Below are 22,354 nucleotides of genomic sequence, written 5' to 3'. Positions count from 1 at the left end.
GGTAACAAAAAAAAGCAGAAACTCTGTAAATAGGTGCTCAGTCTGTTGCTTTGTTTTAGGTTGAGATATAAGTCTTCTTCTCAGCTGTTCAACAGTAATAGATGTTCATTACAAACAAATCTCTTTTATAGGGCTACATTTTGAATCAACAGCTTCTAAAATTCGCCCATAAAATGTGTGTACACAGGGATGTGTACTGCCAACAATGTTATCTTCGTATCAGCCCCTCTTTTAGCTTGTTGGTTCCTTTTTTATAGAGAGCCTTCTCTATTAAGAGCCTAAATGAGTAACCAACTATTTGTACATAAGCCCATTAAATTTTAGAAGAAAGATTAGAAGTAATGAGTCAACCTAAAACTGTTTAAAAAACCAAAAGCACAGAAGAGAAAGAACTACAGAACCCATGATATCTCTTTATCCTTACTCTGGTCTCTCTGGGTCACGCTCTGTAGTACATAACCAAGCTGAATTTCCATTGGAATTCTGCACGGTTCTGAATTTGGCTGTAGGACTCTGTGTATAAGCCACCCACACAATCCCTTTTTCCCACCAATAATGCTTAGCATTTAATTAAATGAACAAAACCCAGGAAATTCAGAATAAAAGGCTGAAATCCTAACCATGACGCAGTTGCTCATGCCTAGCCAAATCAGGAGCCTCCACTGGGGATGAGGAGCTCAGCTACTTTATGGTTTTTAAAACAGTGGAGGGCAAATGGTGGTGTTTTGACCTATACTTTTCCATGTTCCAGCTTGTGGCAGATCAGATCCTTTGAAATGTTTGAACAGAGATTTCCTTACATGATTTAAGATAAGTAATAACAACAGATTCAGAGATCTGGATTGACGTTCTGGAGGGTTCATGGCAAATGTTTAGATCCCAGGTTTTAGTTCAGTGCTGTGTTGAGATATAGATGGGCATCAGTCATGCTATATTTGGAGTTGGAGTCCTATTCAGATACTAGAATTTGGGTTTGGACCAAACTCTGACACTGAATATTTATAGAACAGCTGTTACGGTTATATAAACCTTTTCCACACTAATAAGCTGCACAGGTTTAAGTTTCACTGGGCACATTTACATGTGCATTAAGGTACTTTTTCTAATGCACATTAAATTTAGTACCTCCAATATTAGGTACTAAAGAAATGCGCATTAGGCTGCCTTACTGTGCAGTAATGAATGTGCATAGTTTTCAAGTGACGCTTGCAGTAGCCTATTTTACTGTGCATTAGTGTGATCGTATGGTTTTTGATGTGACACTTTAATGCACAGTAAAATAGGCTACTGCACATTAAAGTGCATGTGTAGACATGTCCACTGACAGATTAACAGTGCTACCCTTTGTAAAACTATTTTGGGTATGTAGGGTCTTATGAGGAAGTCTCTGTTAGACTTAAGAAGGGCCCTCAGGTACAAATCTAACTACTGGTTTTCAGAAACTCACCACATTTTCCATGTTCCCCTTCCCGTAGACAAGCTCACAGTCTTCTGCATGCCCATTGCAAAAGCAGCTTCCTCGGACAATCAGGTCATAAACAGCATAGTGGGCAAATCTCTGAGGTTTCTCCAGCAACCCCACACCAGGGCAGGGACAATCTTGCCTTTTTAATAAAAGGAGGCGCAGGTTGGTTAGTTTCAGGAGGTCCTGGGCCTCAGGACTATATGGATCTTCAATCTTGTTGGCTGGAGTTAAAGCACGATAAATCACCTGGGGAGCAAACAGAAAACACTTCCATGAGGAGAAGCAGCTTGGATGTAGCATGGACATGCAGAGCTCAAGCAAACAGGCGATGCTCAGGAAAGCATCACTATCTGGGAATCTCCTCAAAAACCATCTGACAAGTGTAAGGCACAAGGCACTGTGAGACAAATCAAATTAGTAAATGCAACATTCATATTGTTCATTGCCCTACTGAGTCCTCAATATCTGAGGAGAGCAAAGTATTCTAAGCACATTAATGCAAGCTTCTTACCCCCCACCGAGACAGATATTGGAATGAGGTAAACCGAGGCACAGAGTGCTGAAGCAGCCTGCTCCAATGGGTCTGAGATTAAAATAAAACTCAGGAGCACTAAGTCAGTAACCTAAACTAAATGCTCCAAATGATAGCTTGTTGGAGGGCTATTAGGGATTAGAATTAGCATATCTTTTTTAAAACTGGGCCAAATTATTCATTAGAAATGGAGAGAGTGGAGATTCCTTGTAGTGGCCAAATGGTTAAGACACACTTTATATTTACTGGACATAAGAGGCAGGGTTATTTGTTTGGAGTTTCTGGGTTGGTCAGAGGCTGTCCCTGTGACAGATTACGGTATCTCAATGGGATAATAATTTATTTTCTGGTATCAGTGCAGTGTTTAACAAAGGCTGAAGTAATATATTTTATTTTTCCTTGTAAACCACTGTTCATTTTCTCTTTGTTTGTTTTTCTGGTGAGGGGGGGATGTGGTCATAGAGAGGCGCATTGTACTTTGTGCCAGCAAATGAGAGAGCTGGTCACATTAGTTCCCAGGCTTAGATTCCCTTTATGGATGTGCTAACTCTGATTTGAGAGCTATTTTCTCCTCTGGCTGAGTTTTGCCATCATAGCAGAGGTACTTGCCCTCGGGGTTCTTTGGCCCTGCTTTATGAGCAGTGACAGTCTCTGTCTGACTAACTCTATTAGTGGAGTGAAAGCTTTGTTTCCATAGGGATTCCCTTTCCCCCCTCTCCGTCTCTGGATTTGTAAAAATTTTAATGGACAGGCGAGTTTAAATACTTGCTGCGTGTAGAACATTTCTTCTGCCCCTCTTTGTTTGCAGGGGCCTGTGGTTGGTGCCTGACAGATAACTCTGCTGCATGTCGATGGCACATGGGAGATAAACCCCTTAAAATAACAGCGTCAGCTGCCAGCTTTAGTAGCAGACCTCCACCTGACAGTGCAGTGCTGCATAGCGGGCGGCACACTTTGTGCCTTGCCACAGCCTTTTCTATTTCCCTGTTTTATTCCCTTTCCTTAATCCAGGCAGATATTCACACAGTTGCAAGTGGGCCCATCTGTTCAGGCCAGAAGTGTCCACATTCCCATGTTCAGTGGAGCTGTGGGCAGATTGCCCAGCCAGGGCAACCCAGGTGCCTACATTCCCCTGACCGAGGGACCCATGAGAAAACAGCCTAGTCCCTTCTGCCCAGATGTCTACATTCCCCATATCAATACAACCATAAGCAAATGACCTATTCTATGTAGTACAGGTGCTCAGCTCCCCTGGCCAATGGAGCAATGACCAATTCTAGTCTCTCCAGGAGCCTACATTCCCTTATTGATGGAGCCAAAGCCAGTCAGAAGAGTCTGATCGATCCAAAGATCAACCCTTTTAGACTGATAGAGCCATGTGGGTAAGGACTGGCCTCTTCACTTCCCAGCTCCCTTTCTCAATTATACCATATGCAAAAATAATCCAGGGCACTCCACAAAGACATTCAATCAAAAGGATTTCAAAGCAAGTTAAAAAAAAAAACACCTAAGAAATTAAGCCTTAAAGTATTCCTCCATGGTTTGCAGAAAGGGCACAGGATAACAGAGACCAAAAGGTTAACGCAGCCTATTTAATTCACATTCTTGTATTCCTTATACAAGCTCGATTTTCATACTCTCCAGCCAGCCACTAGCAATTACTGTCCAAGGCCTCCACAAAGTGTACACTAAGAATGCCCTGTCTTTTACACTCACTCCCAATTTCACAGAGACACTACAAACTTGAAGAAAAGGTGCCTTAGAAGCATTTTGCTCCAAGTCAGTTGGAAAAATATGACAGGTGTGAGTCTATAACCGTGCAGACCTGGATTCTAGTGCCACTTGTGCCTCTGCCATCCTGTACATATTTGAGCACGGCATTTAATTTCCCTTGCCTCAGATTCCCCAGCTGTAAAATGGGGGATCATAATATGGATCTACTTCACTAGGAGGGTTGGACAGACTTAATTCACTCATGTTTGTAGAAAGCTTGCAGATCTTCAGAAGAAAAGAATCTGTCTGTCTGTCTATGCATTAGTAGGAATGTTGCCAGCAGATGAGGGACATGATTATTCCCCTCTATCCAGCACTGGTGAGGTCACATCTGGAGTACTGTGTCCAGTTTTGGGCCCCCACTACAGAAAGGATGTGGACAAATTGGAGCGAGTCAGCAAGGGCAACAAAAATGGTTAGACGGCTGGGGAACATGACTTATAAGGAAAGGTGGAGGGAACTGAGCTTAGTTAGTCTGGAGAAAAGAAGACAGTAGGTTTAATAAGTCTTCAACTACCTAAGGGGAGGTTCCAAAGAGGATGGAGCTGGACTGTTCTCAGAGGTGGCAGATGACAGAAATAAGGAGCAATGGTCTCAAGTTGCAGCAAGGGAAGTTTAGGTTGAATATCAGGAAAAACTTTCTCATTAAGACGGTAGAACAGCACTAGAAGAGGTTACCCAAAGAGGTGGTGGACTTTCCATCCTTGGAGGTTTTTAAGACCTGGCTAGATGAAGTCTTGGTTGGGATGATCTAGTTGAGGATGGTACTGCTTTGAGCAAGGGGTTGGATTAGATGCCTTCCTGTCTTCCTCCCTTTGTGTGCCTGCGTGCGCGCGCGCGCGCGCGCGCGCACACACACACACACACGCACACACACACGTTCCCCAAAAGATTCCACCAGTATTATATCACTGGAGCCAGATTTTTAGTATTTTTACTATGTACTTTGGATCGTATTTCTAACTGATATAAGTGGAATTGCATTGGATTATGCTACCAGTGAATTAGCTCCTGTCTCTAGTAATATTACAAGCCTATTATAGATAGTGTGAGCTAACGTTTTCAGGTAGGGTTTGTGACGTGTTAATTACCTGTCCTTTCTACATGTATCCCAACTAGCAATGAGATCTTTAGGCTTAAAGAACAGCTGCAGAGTTTGGCTATTGGCACAGCGCCATCTGCTATCATGAAGGTGTATTGGATTTCCTTTCTTCACTTGACAGCTTAGAAAATGCTCAGGCCTCCTGTGGGTTTAATGTTTTGCAAATATTTCCATTTCAGGCCTTGCATCTCTTCAGGGGAGTTGCTTTGACATTTCCAGTTCCTCTTAGAACTCGGAGCCTCTAGCCATCAGCAGAGATGTTAATAGGCTGCAAGTCCCATAGGGATCCTGGCATCCTTTTATGGAACAGGTGATATTCCATGCCATTTGAGACACAAGGATTTCCTTTTATGATTAATTGATGATGCATTTCTGCTCCTTAGAATCAGTTCAGTGGTGAGGTTGGTGTGTTTATCCTAGTCTCTCCCACAGCAAGACTTGTATAGCATTAAAAATGTGGCTCCAGTGACATAAGAATGATGGAGTCTTTTGGGGTATTCATGTTCTTCTTGAACTCAGCAACCTCTGGTTTCTTGTTAACCTTAACTTGACAAGAATCAAGCCTTCATCGTACAAGAATAGAGAAGTTAAGGAATCTCTCCTTGGATGTTTTCAAGAACAAGTTAGCAAACACTTGGCTGGGATAATTTAGTCAGGGATGGGCCTGCCTTGAGCAAGGGGCTAAGCCAGATGACGTTGTGAGGTCCCTTCCAGTCATATTTTCTTATGATCCTAAGAATTAAAGAAACCAAAGCCCTAACTGCCCTAGGAAAATGTATATTGCCATAGCTAAGATAGATGTGTAGCATTTTGTGATGCAAAATAAGGTTTGAACTAATATGACTTACTCTGGGATAGGCTGAAAGGGAAGTCTGATATTCTATCAGAGTCCTGTAGGCATGTACCAGTGTCCGGAGAAAGTTGCATTAGTGCAAGCCCTGTTTTGCACCAGTCCAGTGTGCTTACTTGGGTGGTTGAGTCAGCTTAGCAGCCCCAGTACAGGCTTCCCTCATGAGAACAGAACCAGAAATTCAATTTTTCAGCAATTTTTCCTCCTTGCTCAAGGAAACACAGTCCTTGAAGTGCTGCTGATGACACTGACTAGCCACAAATGAACGTGTGGTGTCATTGTTGCTCTCTTGCTTTTCATTATCTAATCAATTGCTTTATACAGGTTACAATGAAGGCCCATAGGCATCATTTACAATATTTATTCCCTGTCAGTTTTTCAATCCACAAGATACCTAAACAGGCCTTACTCATGCATGTACTCACACAATTGCAGGACTGGATCCCAAATGAGAGCTTTTAAAAGAGATCTGCCTTCCCCACTGATAATGTCCGTGAGAGGGGCAGCAAAAGCCCCTCTAAGGGGTCCCAGACCCCCAACCCATGCGCCCCGATACTTACCACAGGGATCCTGATGAGTGGCAGCCGGGAGGAATCGTGGGCATCGGCTCCACGGTTCTGGAGCTGCCTGCAGCTGCGGATCGGTGAGGGATATGGGCAGATCCTCTGAGAACCGCAGGCTGCTCAAATAGCAGCTGGGAAAACAGCTGCAGGGCCGGTGGTGGGAGAAGAGGACACCGACCCAGAGGTGCCGGCGGCGGGAGAAGAGGACACCGACCTGGAAACGCTGGCGGCAAGGAGGAAGATCGCCCAGCTAAAGACAAGAGAGGGGAAGCAGAGGGCTCTGGCACAGCAGGGAGGAAGCCCTAGCCAGGGGAAACAAGAATCTCCCAGGAATGATACTGCAACCTCTTCAGGGAATTGAGGTATGGTGGCGGGAGGCGCCAGCAGGGAGTGGTTACCCCCTACAAGAGGCACAGTGGGGAGGCACAAGCAACCTGGTGTGGGAACTATGCACCCTACCAGTCGGGGGAAGATGGGGAGTGACTCTAGGTCAGCCGGGGCCAAACTAAGGAGTCGGACCAGGGTGGGGCATGGGACGGTAGCCTGCCCGCTTAGTCAGCCGGGGTGCAGGGACAAGTAGGTCCCTTGTCCTTTCCTTCTGTTTTATTTTTTTTTGAGTTATAAAAGGGGCACTAGTAAACGGGATCCCAGGGATCCTTCAGTGGAGGCCCGGATGCTGTTTTCGGTTGAGGTCATTGAAAACCCTAGCTAGCCCGAAGACAGGCCAGGAGCTTACATGTCCCAGCTGGCCTGAAGTCAAGGAACCAGCTGCGGTGAAGGGTGAATTGACTGGGAAGGCCCAACCTATTCTGAACTGGATGAGCTGGGAGAAAAGGAAAAATCGTCCAAGGGAAGACCTGCAGAGTTCATCCGGGCTGTGGAAGTGGTAAGGGTGGGATAAAGGGGAGGTTTGGAGCCCCATGAAGAAAGAATGGGGATTGAGACTTCTTCATCCTTGGGGGCCACCTGAAGGGACCTGCCTCCCCAACAAAGAACACTGAAGACGTGGCAGGCGAGTAGGAGCAGCACCCATATAATCTATGTGGCACCCGAGCCTAAGCCTCACCCTGACGTCGCCTGGGGGCAAGGCGCCCAGCAAGAAGAGGCCGAAGCCTTACAACACCTGCCAGTGACAATGTCCCTGAAATATTTATTCCTAACTATAGCAGTCTACTAAAACCTTTTTAATAAAAAAAAGTAATTAATGCCTTAATTTGTTTACTTCATTCAGTAGGAGGGAATTAAGCTCTCAGAAGCCAGATGTTTTTGATGATTGTACCTAAATTCGCATGGTGTATAAATACGCATTTTGTGACAAAGGAAGGTATTACAATAACTTCAGTTATTTACTTATTATTGTACAAGGAACATCAAAAACGGGAGAGATGTTATTGTGGTTAAATCTGATTTAGGAGGTCTGGGGTTTATTCAGTGCCCTGCCAGATATTCAGAGTGACCCTGGACAAGTCACTTAAGTCCTGCTCCTGTTACTTCAGCAGGAATTTTTCCAGTGTTTTTAACCAGAACAGGATTAGATCCTCAATCATTGTGTGTGTCTGTTTACCCATTGGTAAAGTGGGGATGTGAATACTTAGCTACTTCATTGAAGGACAAGGGTATGAATCCATTACTGGCTTTGGATTCCAAATAGAATATGCTATACAAGTGCACATTATTAAAAATAATGATAGTAGTTAAAATTAAAATGACATCCCTCTAGACCACTTCTATGTTGGTGGTTTGAGATATCATGATTAGAAATAGATCCAAGGCATAATAAACTTCTAATGTCATAAGCTCTGGAAAGAGACACTCTACACTTACAGCTCTCACTAAATTATCTGGTGGTCTGAGATCTGATCTACTTGTTAGTTTATGGGCTGTGTTGCACATTCTGAATCGTACAAGGCAGATTCTTGGCATACACATAGACATTTGCCCTTTACCTTTGGTTTAGCTTAAGAAAAAAAATCATACCAATTTCTTAGTTTTCCATGGGTCAGTTGCAAATTTGTTGTTCCCAATTATGTTCCTGCAAAAGGGTCAATCAAATGTAATGAACAAGTAATTGCATTGTTCTTATTGTTGTGATGCCAACTCTTGATCTGGATGATCCAAAGATGGCTTCCTGGTGATACTTACCATATGGCTATTCTATTAAGTCCTTATAACGTGGTATTTGAGGCTTTCTGCTACCATACTCCTGCCCTAATATTCTGAATATCTTTCCCCAATATTAATGTGTAGTTTTAGGTGAAGTTATAGGTGAATAACAAGAGAAGAAAGTCTCCTTCCCAGTGCTCATTAAACATTGCCCTCTACTTAGTACTGAGCAACTCCAGAGCACTACAAAAAAGGTTTCAATTTTCACTGAATTCAGTGGCAATTAAGAGTATTCAGCATCTCCATAGAGGCTCCCAGCCCCTTGCAGCAGTACATCCTATGTCCTGATTTACCCTTATAATCAGAAGCTGACAATGGGGCTGAATGCTTAGTAAGGACATTCATGCTTATCAGCATATCTGCTATCAAGTGCATATTTGTCACTTCACCCCTTCCACTCTCATTTTCAAAAGTCACTCAGCTATGGTTCACAAAGATGGACATTGTCCTGACCTGCTCTGACCTTTCTAACAGCAAAAACGTAGGAGAACCCTGTAACTGAACAACTAAAAAAAACCACCCTTAAGGGAAGTGTTTTTCTGTTCATCAGCTGGCGTAACTTCATACTGGCTATTTTATTTCCAGTCAAAAGGGTCATCTTCATTCCAGAGACAATGTCTCAGATTTTTGATTTCCTGCCATTCACTGGGTCCATGTTTGGTTCTCCATCCTTGATGCAGATAATTCTGTTTTTTTAACCTGATCTCCCAGCCTGCAGTAGTCAGAAAAGATGTGGACACAACAAAGACTCCCCCTATTGCAAGCTCATTGCCTCAGGTCAAGGAGAATGAATCATGAATGCAGGGCAGTTCCTATGCATGGCCTCCTACAAAAGAAGATCCTGATGCATAACAAGAATTTGATATTACAAATCATCCCTAAGATATGCTGATCATGTTAATGGAGTCAGATATGTCCTTGTACTCATGGTGGACCCCTTTAAAGAAAGCTATACTAAAAAAATCATATCAGACCAACATTGCCTTTGATAATAGATTACTTTTAAATTGATTTTGTTCGTAAGGGAGTGGCTAAACATTTTCACCTCACATATTTTCCTATCCGTTTGATCAGTCTGATGGAACTGCAGTGCTAAAAGAAATATTTTGTCCTATAGTACAAGAACGAAGAGTGTTTTTACTGCTTCAGGACATTGTTAGTAATACAAATAATGTCCACTTTTCCCCCTTAGCCCTATGGACATTCATCTTGCTGTTTTACTGTAAAGTTTGCTCCAAAACCACTGCATTTTAATCCTCTTATGATGGACTGTAAAAGTGAGAAGCAACTTTAGTACAGGATATGGCAGTTTATTAAATAAAAACCCATGCAAGTTTTCATCCTTGACCTGGTTAAGACCCACTGGCTGTGTCTACACGAGGCGCTGACTGTGCAGTTGTTACCGTGGAGTCATTTATTCCTTGCATACCCAAGTACTAAATGACTGCACAGTAACCAGCATTACTGCGCACTAGCATCCCTGCATGGCTTTATGGTGACGCTGACTGCACAGTAGCTTGTTACTACTGCACAGTAGTCTTGTGTTATGGTTTGTGCCCCACAACACTACTATGCAGTAGTAACAAGCTACTGCACAGTAAGCGACACTTGGAAACATGGCTACTATTATCAGTACAGTGACATATTGGATTAGTTCCAGTCTTTCCACAACAGAGACGAGTTGATACAGTTTACATTTGCTTTGGTCTAATTCAGTGGCCAAATTTGGCATTCAACATTTAGGCACTGCCGTCAATCTGGTCCTCTGAATAGACCCTCTAATTTGATATAAAATATCCATGATCCCTGTATTATCCAAGAATTCTCATTCAGGGGAATAGTCTTGAGAACCACAGGGTGTTATGCCAGTCCTTCAAAGAGTTACGTTCCATATGGTGAAAAAAATGACCATATATACTTGCATGCCATGCACTGCCAAATAGATACACACCTTGTTTTGGGAAGGCAGAATGAAGAAAAGAAGACTTTTCCAGAGCCGTGGCTCAATTCTGACCACATGGAGAAGAGGCAGAGTATAGTTTTTAACTCACGCACCCTCCATTTTCTGCTCAGCCAAATCTGCTGCTAATTCAGCAGCAGCTATAAAAGGGTTAATCTGTGGCTGCGATGCTGAAAAGTAGATTATGTCCCTCCCTCCATGCAGCTGGCTAGGTGAGAAGCATAGCAACTACTTCAGTGTCTGCATGTTTCTGTTCTGGTGCAGAAATCAGCTTTCCTGCCCATGACATGCATCCCCATTTTGGAGGGCTGATTTTTGAGGAAAAGGTGGTATACAAGCAAATAATGTATAAGGCACTATAGAAAGAATATCCAAAATTTGGGCCACAATAGCAATTTGTCAGGAGTCCATGAAGCATACCCATGTAGGGCAATTCAAATAACTGGTCAGAGCAACTTTCTCCACTGGTTGCTGGTAGATCTTGAAGGAATAAATTACTGATTAGGAGATAATGGGAAAACTCCCCAAGTGATTAAGGTTAGAGAGAGACAAAACTGAAAAGTCGTATACTGTTCTCTCCTTTCCTCTGTTGCTGGTGTTTTCTCCAGATTCAAGTTACCCTCCAACACAAGTTTCTGTGTCTCCTAAAAAAATTCCTCTTTGTCTATTGTGCCTCCCCCAGAACTTCTGTTGTTCAGATAAATTACCATTCTGTTCTATGACCTGAATGGCATGCCTTGCCCTGATATAGGGCATTTGGTTTCAGTCACCTTCTCATGAAGGGTGCAGTAGAAGTAGAGGTAGGCCGGGAATGGGTAACAAGAACAAGCAGAGGTGATGTTGAGCATCTACAGTCCGTTGGATCTTTGGTCCTTCTGCTGAGCATGCCAGCGAGTGCTGAGTTGGCACTTGTCTCACGTTTTGCCACATCACACCAATTTCTTCAGTTCATTCCCACATCCTTCAGGCAAGGATGGCAGGTCAACTGACCCTCCCCCCCCACAACTGCCATCAGGCTTAAGCATCATCATGTGATTGCAGTAATTCCCAAGGCCCCAAGAACATTTTTCCAAGTGCCATCACACTGCAACAGAACCTATTTCCACTCAATGCACTGAGTTTGTTCTGAAATACAAATCACAAATAGCAGCATGTAGGCTCCTTATGATGCAGACACCTGGCTAGAAGAAACTGGACTGAGAACAATCAATCTCTTTTCACGCTGGCAGTAGCTCAACAGCCATTGAAAAGTAACTTCCAGTCACGACCAAACAACTTCCAGTCACTGGCTAAATTGGAATTGATAATCTAGACTGGATTCTGATGGGAAAGGCTCCATATCCCCTCACTGACTCCATTTCTTCCCTGTCCTGTCACCATTTTCCAAATGGTAGAAAGTTTTCAGAAGAACAAATCTACAAAAGAAAAATCTAAGCTGCCACAGGCCCCATTATAACAGTAACAAACACATGACCCCTGAAAAACCAACACACTAACTTTTGCATGGAGTTCAAAAACGCCAAACATGAGTCCATCAGATTAAAAATTTCACGTGCAGATTTGCATATGAAAAGCTAAGGGGCAGTTTCACCAATTTTTTATATAGCAATGCAAAGATAAGATTTCTATTCGGAATCCGCTGCACAGCATGCTAGGAATTGGAGAAATAATGGTGTAGGAAAAAAAAGGTATGTTTTCCTACCAAGTTGTTGAGATGGCAGAAAAGTGTCCCTGGATTGTTACTTTGTAAGTATGGGCAGAAGAAGACTTTCTGTGCCCCCCTACAGTGTATGTGCCAGGAAGGAAGGCCCCAGCCCTGTCCCCCCTCTATGCCGCCTGTTTCTTCCAGGCTCGTCACCTTCACACACAAACCCTTGTGTCTCCCTGAGCTTTTCAGCTGGAGAAGCAGGCCTGGCAGTGCTCTCCGCTTGTTTATCCTGCCAGTGCTAACTGCTTTCCATCAACCTGCCTCTGTATTTTATCTCTTCTGCAGCTCAAGTTAAACTAAATGCTGAACAGACAGCCCTAGTCATAACATTTGGGTGCCTGCCTTCAGGAGTGATTAATCCCTCGTCAAATCCTTTCCAGCTGAAAGTTGGAATAACCCATGTATCGTGCTGAGCCTTATTACCAGGCCTGCTGCAGATCTGCTGGGCATTTCACCAGGACTGAATGCTGTCCTTGTGTCACAGCTATTAGAGGCTGAATCTGCTCATCTGGCAGTGTTTGGCCGAGTCAGACCTTCAGAAAGCACTTGCACCTTGGTGAAATCCTTGCAAATTATACAGGTATATTGCTGCTAAATATCTTTTCTTAAAGGGCATTTGCAGGAAGTTAACTGGGATTTAGCCTAAGGGAGCACCAGGCAAAAAATGTGAGTGTATGGATTATCCCTTTTTCCACATCTTTGCAGCACTGTCCTCTTCTCTGGACTTTGAGCAGGGACCTCTGTGAGTCATTGCACACAGCCCTGTCCCAGCTATTGCTCCCCACAAAAGGACTTTAACTTTTGAGCACATTCACATAGCTGCTATGGAGATGGCCATGGCTCCCACTAGAGCAGATGGGTCGCTCCTGGAGTCCACAGTGCTCCATCTAATTACTCCAGGTCTGCTTGGGGAGTTTTGACAGGAATAATTAAAAGTCCTTTAACTACAAAGTGACTCCACTCATCTTTGACAGAAAGGCAGAGCTGGGCACATCCATCCCTAAAGAGGTCACCCTGGACTAGACAATGGAGCGGGAACAGGTCTTCTGAGCAAGACACATTTAGCATGTTGCCATAGGAACCAGTTACCTTATTCAGGCATACACAATTCCTCTCCCCCAGTGAATTCCAGTAATGGACTTATTATATCACACTTCACTGGTGTCATCTGTCACACAGGCACTCACATAAATGAACAGGTCTTTGATTTAAAGCTCACTTCCACTATTCAGATCCATTACTAGAAGGGTCCTATTTCTGGTCATTAGCCCCTGGGGCAATACATGGGATGCTGTGATAGAGATTCTGCATGTCAATGCCTTGCTTTTATGCAAATGTATTATTCGACAAACAACATTCATTTTTATTTCCAGATACTCTAATTTGTTAAGAGGGTGTCCTTCACCTCAAAGAAAGCGCTCCAAAAAATGCACACTGCCCAGAGGCAAATGTTCACACTGCCACCTTTATCTGCACCACACAGGATTCGCGCCCCAAGTTCTGGGCAAACTTAAGTCAACGTTGCAGTAATTTAGCTTTAAGGTTTGGCATTATCTTCAGTTGAATCTGTCTGGGCCTAAAGTTAATGCTGACCCTCAAGACCACATACAATAGTGATTGCCCCATTTGAAATACAGACCTGTAGACAGGTAGATGAGAACTAATGCTTAATGCTGGAGAGAAGCATTTATTGTAGAAAAATGTTTTTGAATAGACCTTTATAAAAAAACTATTCCATAGAGTTATGTCAGTGACTGACCAGAACTTCTTTTAAAAGCATGTGATCATACTAGCTGCCCTTCGTTTAGGATACGTGTAAGGCGTGGGCAGACTCCTTTTGAGTACAATGAGCTGTAGCAACAGCAAGTAGCACCCAAAACATGTGGGCGCCTATACACGAGCACGGAGGCTGCTCCAACGTGCTGGAATTCCAGCGTGTCGGAGCAGACTCGATTAAGACTCAATTAATCAAGTCTGCTGGAGCATGGCAATTGCTGTGCTCTGGCAGCCTCCTGCATTTCATGTATCGACCTCCCTACACTTAAAAATGGCAGAGGGGGCACTTTATCTAAAGCTCATCAAACAAGCTTTAGTTCAAGCACCCTCGCGGCCATTTTTAAGCGCGGGTACACAGATATACAAGACACAGTGGCACTTTAATTAGACAGGCTCTTGGAGCCACTCTAATTAAAGCACCGCCCCCTTCACCTCCGGAGCACATGTAAAAGTGCCATATATAAAGCCCATGCAAGACTTGCAAGGAACTGAGCTACATGGATTGAGAGATTTTGTTTAGGGCTGAATACAAACACGTGGGGCTGGATACTGTTATGGTACAGTTACAGATGTGTGACAGAGAGAAACACCACAGAAGTGGCCAGACAGGGTATGGTGTACACTGGTTATTAGAATTTCACATAATAGAACTAGCCACATATTAGCATCAAAACTCAGAAACCAAATGCTAAAATCATTACACCATAGGCATTTTCTCCTTATTATTAGATTTTCATTTAATTGAAATAGCTACTTACTAGCATGAGAAGCTGAAACTGCACCATATGCATACAAGCTTTTGGCTATTAGAATCAGATCTTGTGCCTGCATTTGATGCACACTTAGGTTCTATGTAGCAGCCAGTAGGTACGTCTACACATTCATTAATGCATTGTAATTACAGCACATTAAGTTAGTACCTATAGTACCTATAGTAACAGTTTCTAACTTAGCGTTCTGTAATTGGTGCTGCTGTGCATTAGTACAGATGAATGCTTTTTAAGTGATGCTTAATGCCCATTGGAGTAAACCTACTACTTATTAGCACAGATGAATGCTTTTTGTGTGACACTTAATGCCCACTGAACTAATCTACTTTGCATTAGCATAGTAGCACGGTTTTTGCCAGCTGTGCTGATGTGCAGTAGAATTAATCCAATGCACATTAAGTGTCTCATGTAGACGCACCCAGTGTCAACTAAACATGTGTTTGCCACCGCTTACTAGAACCAAAAGTGCTCTGCCCAGTGTCATTCTATTAAGTGGCAGGCACTGTAGCAAGAAAGCCAAGGCCCACAGAAACACTTGTAGTATGACCTTGAGAAAGCTTAGAAAAAGAGTGCCTTTTGAGTAGAGTGCTGGCTGGAAAAAGAAACTTGGTTTATTGACCAAGAAAAAAATCGCTCTTGTTGTTTGATTCCTATTGTTTTCAGGGGAAGTAGGATGTTTCTTGTAAATAAATAGAGCTGCATCAAAGAAAAATCTGTTTCCTTCATCAGTTTCCTCTCCTAATAGAAATGACTCAATATTGGCTAAACAGTTGAGTCTAAAAGGGTGGTACAGATCCTAGCAGTGGGATCACAGTCACCAAGGAAAGTGACACTAGTGCTGTACCACAATGGAACGAAGATTGGAATCAAGAAAGGCCCAATCGAATTAAAATAGAACAAGAATTGGAGACTATAGGAAAGGAAGTAAAGCTGCCTCTAGAGGTTTCCTGGGAAAGGATAAGGGATGATGTGCAGGAAGGATGGAGTCATTGAGGCAGCCCCTAGAATGTGGCCAAGCAGACTGGGAAGCCCAGTGACAACACTCCCCATCTGGAATGGCAGGACAAATCAAAGGAGTGATCAGTGACCACTCAACTGCCGTACACCAGAAGCTTTTCCACAAACTAAGGAAGATAAGAAGTGTTCTGGTCAACTTGGAACCCACTAACAGAGATGAGATGCGGCAAGAATCTAAAGAGGTAATCCACTGGTTTGGAGACCTCAGTCTCCAACATGTGAAGAACTCACAGTGGCCTCACCGGCATATTTCTAGGATTGACAGGTGCAAGCAAGAGTGGATAGGTGGGATGTGTTCAAGGGTATCCTTGCAGGAACATGCTGCTTCTCTAGTGTAAACGCACCGTAAAAGACTTTGGTTAGAAACCACAAGATGTTTTCCCAGACCAACAATGATGCATATTGAACTGCTGTGGTCCACCACAAAATTGAGATGGGGAGAACGTCAGCCCTTTAAACTGCAGCCTCACCAGTAGCAAAGACAGGAGTGCTGTTTATAGGCTGTTGAGAAAATGCATCAGGAAGGTATCATTGAGCCTTCAGTTGGTCCTTGGGCCTCATCTCTCATTTTGGTGAACAAAAAAGCATGCAGCACAAGAGTATTTGTGGACTACAGAAAACTGAAATAAAAACCCTTTAAAATAAGTTCATTTATTACAGTGAAGAGACAATTACCTGGATGCTGTAGTAAGTTGAATCTAGTTTTCCATCCTAGATCCTAAAAGTGGTTGTAGGCACGATCCAAAAGGCAGGGGGAAAAGATGCTTTCAGAGCAGAACGAGGGCTGTGGCAATTTAAAGAAATGGCTCTTGGCTCCTGTAGCCCCCCAGTCATATTTGAGAGGCTAAATGACACGGTATTGCATGGGATGCCACTATCAGCTTCTCTGTTGCACTCAGGGGATACCCTCAGGCATGCTCAAACTTTGAACAGGAACTGATGCATTTAGAAATGTTCTGTGATAAGCCCATGGCTGCCAGTCTGAAGCCAAACCCAAATGAAATGTGAGCTGTTCCAAAAAGAGATAATTTATCTCGGGCAGGCAATCAGTGAAGGGAGGATTTTGACTGAGAAAAAAGAAACGAAGGCTGTACAGAATAGGCCAAATCCTCGGAGGCTCATAGATATGCAGAGTATTGTAAGACTCCACTCATACTGGAGAAGATTTATTTGTGTGCTTGTCACATTGCAAACTGCTCGCATAGGTTGGGTGAGAAAAGAAAAACATTTCAGTGATCAGCTGAATGTGATTTAGCATTTTCAGAGTTGAAAAAGGCTCTTGTAACAGCTCCTATCTTGATCTACTCATATTTAAAAGTCCCTTTCTGATTGGACACAGATGTTCACGAACAGAATTTGGGACACTGACACAAGAATCCAAAGGACTCGAGAGGAAGGCGGCTTATTACATCAGAAGTCTGAATTCTCCAGACAGATTTTTTGCAGCTCCTGACAAGTGGTTCTAGCAGTGATTAAATCTAAAGGACACTTTCACCATCACCTATATGTGTGAACATGGGGCCTGGATATCCCTGCAGTAGTTCTTTAGATCCAGGAGGAACAGCTTGCCAAGTCATTGGCAAAAACAAAGTGCTATGATTCCCCAGCCACACAATGTGGTAATGCTGATACCTTGTCCAGTTGGCTTTGTTAGGACACTAATTGCAAACACTGCCCTAAGCAGCAGAGCAAAGAATTAGTTGCTCAGGAGACTGACTGCACGAAGGAAAAGATAGATGTCTTCTCTCTTCTCATAGTTTGTATCATTGCAAATGTTCTAGTTCATCCATTTGAAAAGCTAATGTAGGGTTGCAGGAATAGCCACCAGAGCAGCTAAACAGCTTCCAGAAGAGAGGATCTTGATATCAGAATTGGAAAATCATTTGGCAAACACAGCCACCTTCAAGTGTAGCGATCACGTACAACTTTAAAAGTTCTCTGGATAGTTTGGAACATAAGGATGAAATTTTGTATAAGCGATGGTGAAAAAAATAGTCAGCGACACCTGTGGGGATTGGCTGGTTTTACTGGATACACTGAAAAAGGAATTTCTGAGGTTATGTCATGATTTTAAAAGCGCTGGACACTTGGCTCCCAAAACCTTAGCCATGCTGAGAGCAAATTGCTGTTGGGTATAATGTAGGTGGGAGGCAGAAAACTGGTGCAGGAAATGTGATGCTTGTGTTGCAGAGAAAGGTCCTCCTAAGATGAGAGGGGCACTACACAGCAGTATGTCTGTGAAGTGAGTGCATTGCTGTGGATTCACACGGTTCTTTCTGATCCTACTTTGATTTAATGAAGTAAGCTGAGCAGGAAGCAGAGAGCAGTGGCTCTGGGATAAGCAGCTCAGGTGTGAGACTGCCTTGAAGAGGCTTTTTTCTGTACTAGTGACTTGGGGTGGCTGCTTGGTGTTACAGCATTTGCTTAGTGCCTGGTCTGTGTATTTGGGGGGTTTCCCCAGGGAAGAAAGAGAAAGGAAAAAAACCCAACACAACAATCACACACCCCAGGGGGACCCAGCACGGTCTGTGGCCCAGGAGCTGGGACAACCGCTCCCTCCTGCTGCATGCTCCTGGTGGGAAGAAAGCCTCTGAGAGTGGAGGGGGCGGCGCTTTAATTAGAGCGATTCCAAGAGTCGCTCTAATTAAAGTGCCCAGAGACACCCCCAGCCCTTGGCAGTCTCAGGCTCAGGCAGCTGCCCTTAGGCTGTTGTTGAAGGGCAGGGGCTGCAACAGGCATGGGCCACTTTTACATGTGATTTGGGAGTGGAGGCGCAGCGCTTTAATTAGCATGGCTCCAAGAGCTGCTCTAATTAAAGTGCCATCATGTCTCCTGTATGGTGGTGGGAGCACTTGAACTAAAGCTTGTTCAATGAGCTTTATTACTAAGTATCAGCTATCAGATTAGTATTTGCCGATATGGGCAGTTAATAATTGGCTATTGGTATCTGCTGAGAAAATCTTTTTTGGTGCATCCCTACTGTCTCTCTCTCTCTCTCCCTCTCTCTCTTTTTTTTCCCCTTCCCCCTTCTGGAGTAACAGGGCTTGCTCTGGCTGGGGCTGGTTTAGGTAATTGAGGGGTGCAGCTAGGTTAGGCAGCCTTATAAAAAAGACAGCTCCTAGCGAATCGTGGGCGCAGCAAACAGAGAGGGAGCTGGCTTAGGGAGTTCACCCAGGAGGGAGCCAGTAGCAAGAGACTCTGTTCATGTGTGTGGACAAGGGCCCTAGTGCAGGTGCTTGCCCTGCAGGTTCCTGTGGTGTATCTTTTCCCTCTACCCCTCTCCCTATTTATAGCATAGGCACTCTCCAGGCACCAAAGGGAGCACAAATGGAGTCTGAGTCAGCTGTTATGACTTGAACGCGATGTGCCATGATTATGTTCCTCCCGGAGGGGCAGAAGCACTTTGCCTGTATCAAGGAAGAAGCAGCCCAGGGAAGGACCTCCACAGCAGAGTGGCAGACGGTCACAGCCAGGACCGGAGCGGCTCGCAGCGAGCAGGTACAAGCTTCTCCAGTTCGACTGGAGAACAGGTACGAGGCCTTGGCGACTCTGCAGGAGATGGAAAGGGAGGAGGAAACCCTTGGGCAGGAGGAAATGCCACATTCTTCACACTCCAAACAGATCAAGAGATCCGAGAGGACCCAGAAGAGGAGGAGACGCGTGCTCGTCATAGGTGATTCCATCCTGAGAGGTACGGAAGGGCCCATTTGTCGCCAGGACCCTTCAGCACGAGAGGTCTACTGCCTGCCTGGAGCTAAGATTCAGGATGTGACGGAGGTAATCCAGGCCAGGATCAAGCCCACCGATTACTACCCCATGGTCCTTGTCCATGTGGGTACTAATGATGCGGCCAGGAGAACCCCCGATCACCTTATGGCGGACTACCAGGCTCTGGGCGGCGTGCTGAGGGAATTTGGTGCACAGGTGGTATTCTCTTCCATCCTACCAGTGAACGGACGCGGAAGACGGCATGAGAACTGCATCCGAGAGACCAACTGGCGGCTTCGGAATTGGTGTCTCAAGGCAGGCTTCGGCTTCCTGGACAATGACCCACACATTACAACGAGGGACATGCTCAGCTGGGATGGGCTTCACCTGTCCCCCAAAGGTAAGCGTGTGTTTTCTTCCAGGTTGGCGGATCTCCTCCGGCGGGCTTTAAACTAGGCTCGTCGGGGGGAGGGGAAGATGAGGGTGGGGGAGGCTGTGGACCACCAAACCAGGTGGCACCCACAAGGACAGCCCAGCCTGAAGAAAGAGAGCTTTGGGAACGTGAAAGACAGGGGGTGGACAGCAATACGGCACAGGTAAGGAACGGGAAGGTTAGAGACAAAAAGCCCTTTAGGACTTGGAGCGAGGGGGTAGCAAAAGCACCAGTCACAGGGCTCAAGTGCCTATATACTAATGCTAGGAGCATGGGGAACAAGCAGGATGAACTAGCGCTCCTGGTTGCACTAAATGACTACGACTTAGTGGGGCTGACGGAAACCTGGTGGGATCCATCCCACGACTGGGCGGTACATATTGAGGGCTATAGATTGTACAGAAAGGACAGAGTGGGGAAAAGGGGGGGAGGGGTTGCGCTCTATGTTAAGGAGCAATATACATCAACCCTCATCAAGACAGAATCAAAGGATGAGGAAGTAGAAGGACTGTGGGTTAGGCTACATGGAGGGCAAGGAGAAAAGGATTTGGTGGTAGGGGTCTGCTACAGACCCCCACATCAAGGGGAAGAAATAGATTTGGGGCTCCTGAGGCAACTCTCAGAGACCATAAAAGCTAAAGAGGCGGTGGTCATGGGGGACCTAAACTACCCGGACATCTGCTGGGAGACACAGACAGCAAAGTCCCACCGCTCACGCAGGTTTCTAACCTGTGTACAGGACCTCCACCTGACGCAGGAGGTACATGGTCCCACTAGGGGGAATGCCTTACTGGATCTGGTATTGGCAACGGGGGATGACATAGTAGGGGACCTACAGATCGGTAGCCATCTGGGGGACAGTGATCACCTAAAAGTACAATTCAACATAAGGCGTCGAGTGGGTAAGGTAACCAGTAGGGTGAACGTGCTGGACTTTAGGAAAGCTGATTTCAGCGAACTCAGGCGATTAGTGAAGGATGCACTGCAGAGTAGTAGTTTTGAAATGATGGGAGCCCAAGAAGGGTGGCTGTGCCTTAAGGAAGCTATCCTTCTCGCACAAAGCGAGACGATCCCCGTGCGAGGTAAAAGAGGGAAAGGGGCCAGGAGGCTTCCCTGGCTGACCAGAGAAATCCAGGGCAGACTAAGGGCCAAAAGGGGAGCACATAAAAAGTGGAAACAGGGAGAGATCACCAAAGAGGAATATACCTCTTCTGCTCGTGCTTGTAGGGAGGCAGTTAGACAGGCCAAAGCTACCATGGAGCTGAGGATGGCAACCCAAGTAAAAGACAATAAGAAATTGTTTTTTAGATATATAGGGAGTAAAAGGAAGGCACAGGGAGGAATAGGACCCCTGCTAAATGGGCAGAAACAATTGGTGACGGACAGAGGGGACAAGGCTGAACTCCTCAACGAGTTCTTCGCCTCAGTGTTCCTAAGTGAGAGGCATGACAAGTCTCTCACTGGGAGTGTAGGGAGGCAGCAGCAAGGCACCAGACTTCCATGCGTGGACCCTGAGGTGGTGCAGGGTCACTTGGAGGAACTGGATGCCTTTAAGTCGGCAGGCCCGGATGAGCTCCATCCGAGGGTACTGAAGGCACTGGCCGACATCATTGCAGAGCCACTGGCGGGAATATTTGAATGCTCGTGGCGCACGGGTCAAGTCCCGGAGGACTGGAAAAGGGCCAATGTGGTTCCCATTTTCAAGAAGGGGAGGAAGGAGGACCCGGGTAACTATAGGCCAGTCAGTCTCACCTCCATCCTTGGCAAAATCTTTGAGAAAATCATCAAGGCTCACATTTGTGAGAGCCCGGCAGGACAAATTATGCTGAGGGGAAACCAGCACGGGTTCGTGGCAGGTAGATCGTGCCTGACCAATCTAGTCTCTTTTTATGACCAGGTCACAAAACGCCTCGACGCAGGAGGAGGGGTGGATGTCGTATACTTGGACTTCAGGAAGGCCTTTGATACGGTATCCCACCCCATACTGGTGAACAAGTTAAGGGGCTGTGACTTGGATTACTGCACAGTCCGGTGGGTGGAGAATTGGCTGGAGGGTCGAACCCAGAGAGTTGTGGTGGATGGGTCGGTTTCAACCTGGAAGAGTGTGGGCAGTGGGGTCCCGCAGGGCTCGGTGCTTGGACCGATACTCTTTAATGTCTTCATCAGCGACTTGGACGAGGGGGTGAAATGTACTCTGTCCAAGTTTGCAGATGACACTAAGCTATGGGGCGAAGTGGACACGCCGGAGGGCAGGGAACAGCTGCAAGCAGACCTGGACAGGTTAGACAAGTGGGCAGAAAACAACAGAATGCAGTTCAACAAGGAGAAATGCAAAGTGCTGCATCTAGGGAGGAAAAATGTCCAGCACACCTACAGCCTAGGAAATGACCTGCTGGGTGGCACGGAAGTGGAAAGGGATCTTGGAGTCCTAGTGGACTCCAAGATGAACATGAGTCGGCAGTGTGACGAAACCATCAGAAAAGCCAATGGCACTTTATCGTGCATCAGCAGATGCATGACAAATAGGTCCAAGG

At 45.2% G+C, this 22,354-nt stretch overlaps 1 protein-coding gene and 1 long non-coding RNA gene across 4 annotated transcripts in view; one reads left to right on the top strand and one right to left on the bottom strand.

Annotated features, from left to right (window-relative positions):
- LOC149855851 (netrin-4-like) overlaps positions 1 to 22,354 on the bottom strand; it is a 91,497-nt gene that overhangs the window by 51,015 nt on the left and 18,128 nt on the right. For both annotated transcript variants that reach the window (XM_090022290.1, XM_090022289.1), the window contains exon 3: positions 1,448 to 1,711. In XM_090022290.1, the coding sequence (XP_089878416.1) occupies positions 1,448 to 1,711 (264 nt within the window). The remainder of the gene's footprint in view (positions 1 to 1,447; positions 1,712 to 22,354) is intronic.
- LOC149855852 (uncharacterized) lies at positions 19,093 to 22,350 on the top strand. Of its 2 annotated transcripts, XR_016438510.1 has the most exons (4): positions 19,093 to 19,209; positions 19,301 to 19,456; positions 19,629 to 19,787; positions 21,718 to 22,350. It is a non-coding gene; the product is annotated as an uncharacterized LOC149855852 (long non-coding RNA). The 2 variants fall into 2 exon arrangements; XR_016438509.1 differs by lacking the exon at positions 21,718 to 22,350 and having other exon boundaries at positions 19,629 to 20,758.

Source organism: Crocodylus siamensis, chromosome 11 (assembly GCF_052110815.1).
Source record: "Crocodylus siamensis isolate JL-2025a chromosome 11, ASM5211081v1, whole genome shotgun sequence".
Taxonomy (NCBI): Eukaryota; Metazoa; Chordata; order Crocodylia; family Crocodylidae; genus Crocodylus; species Crocodylus siamensis.
Note: the sequence above shows the minus strand (reverse complement) of the source record. Positions and strands in the feature narration are given on the sequence as shown.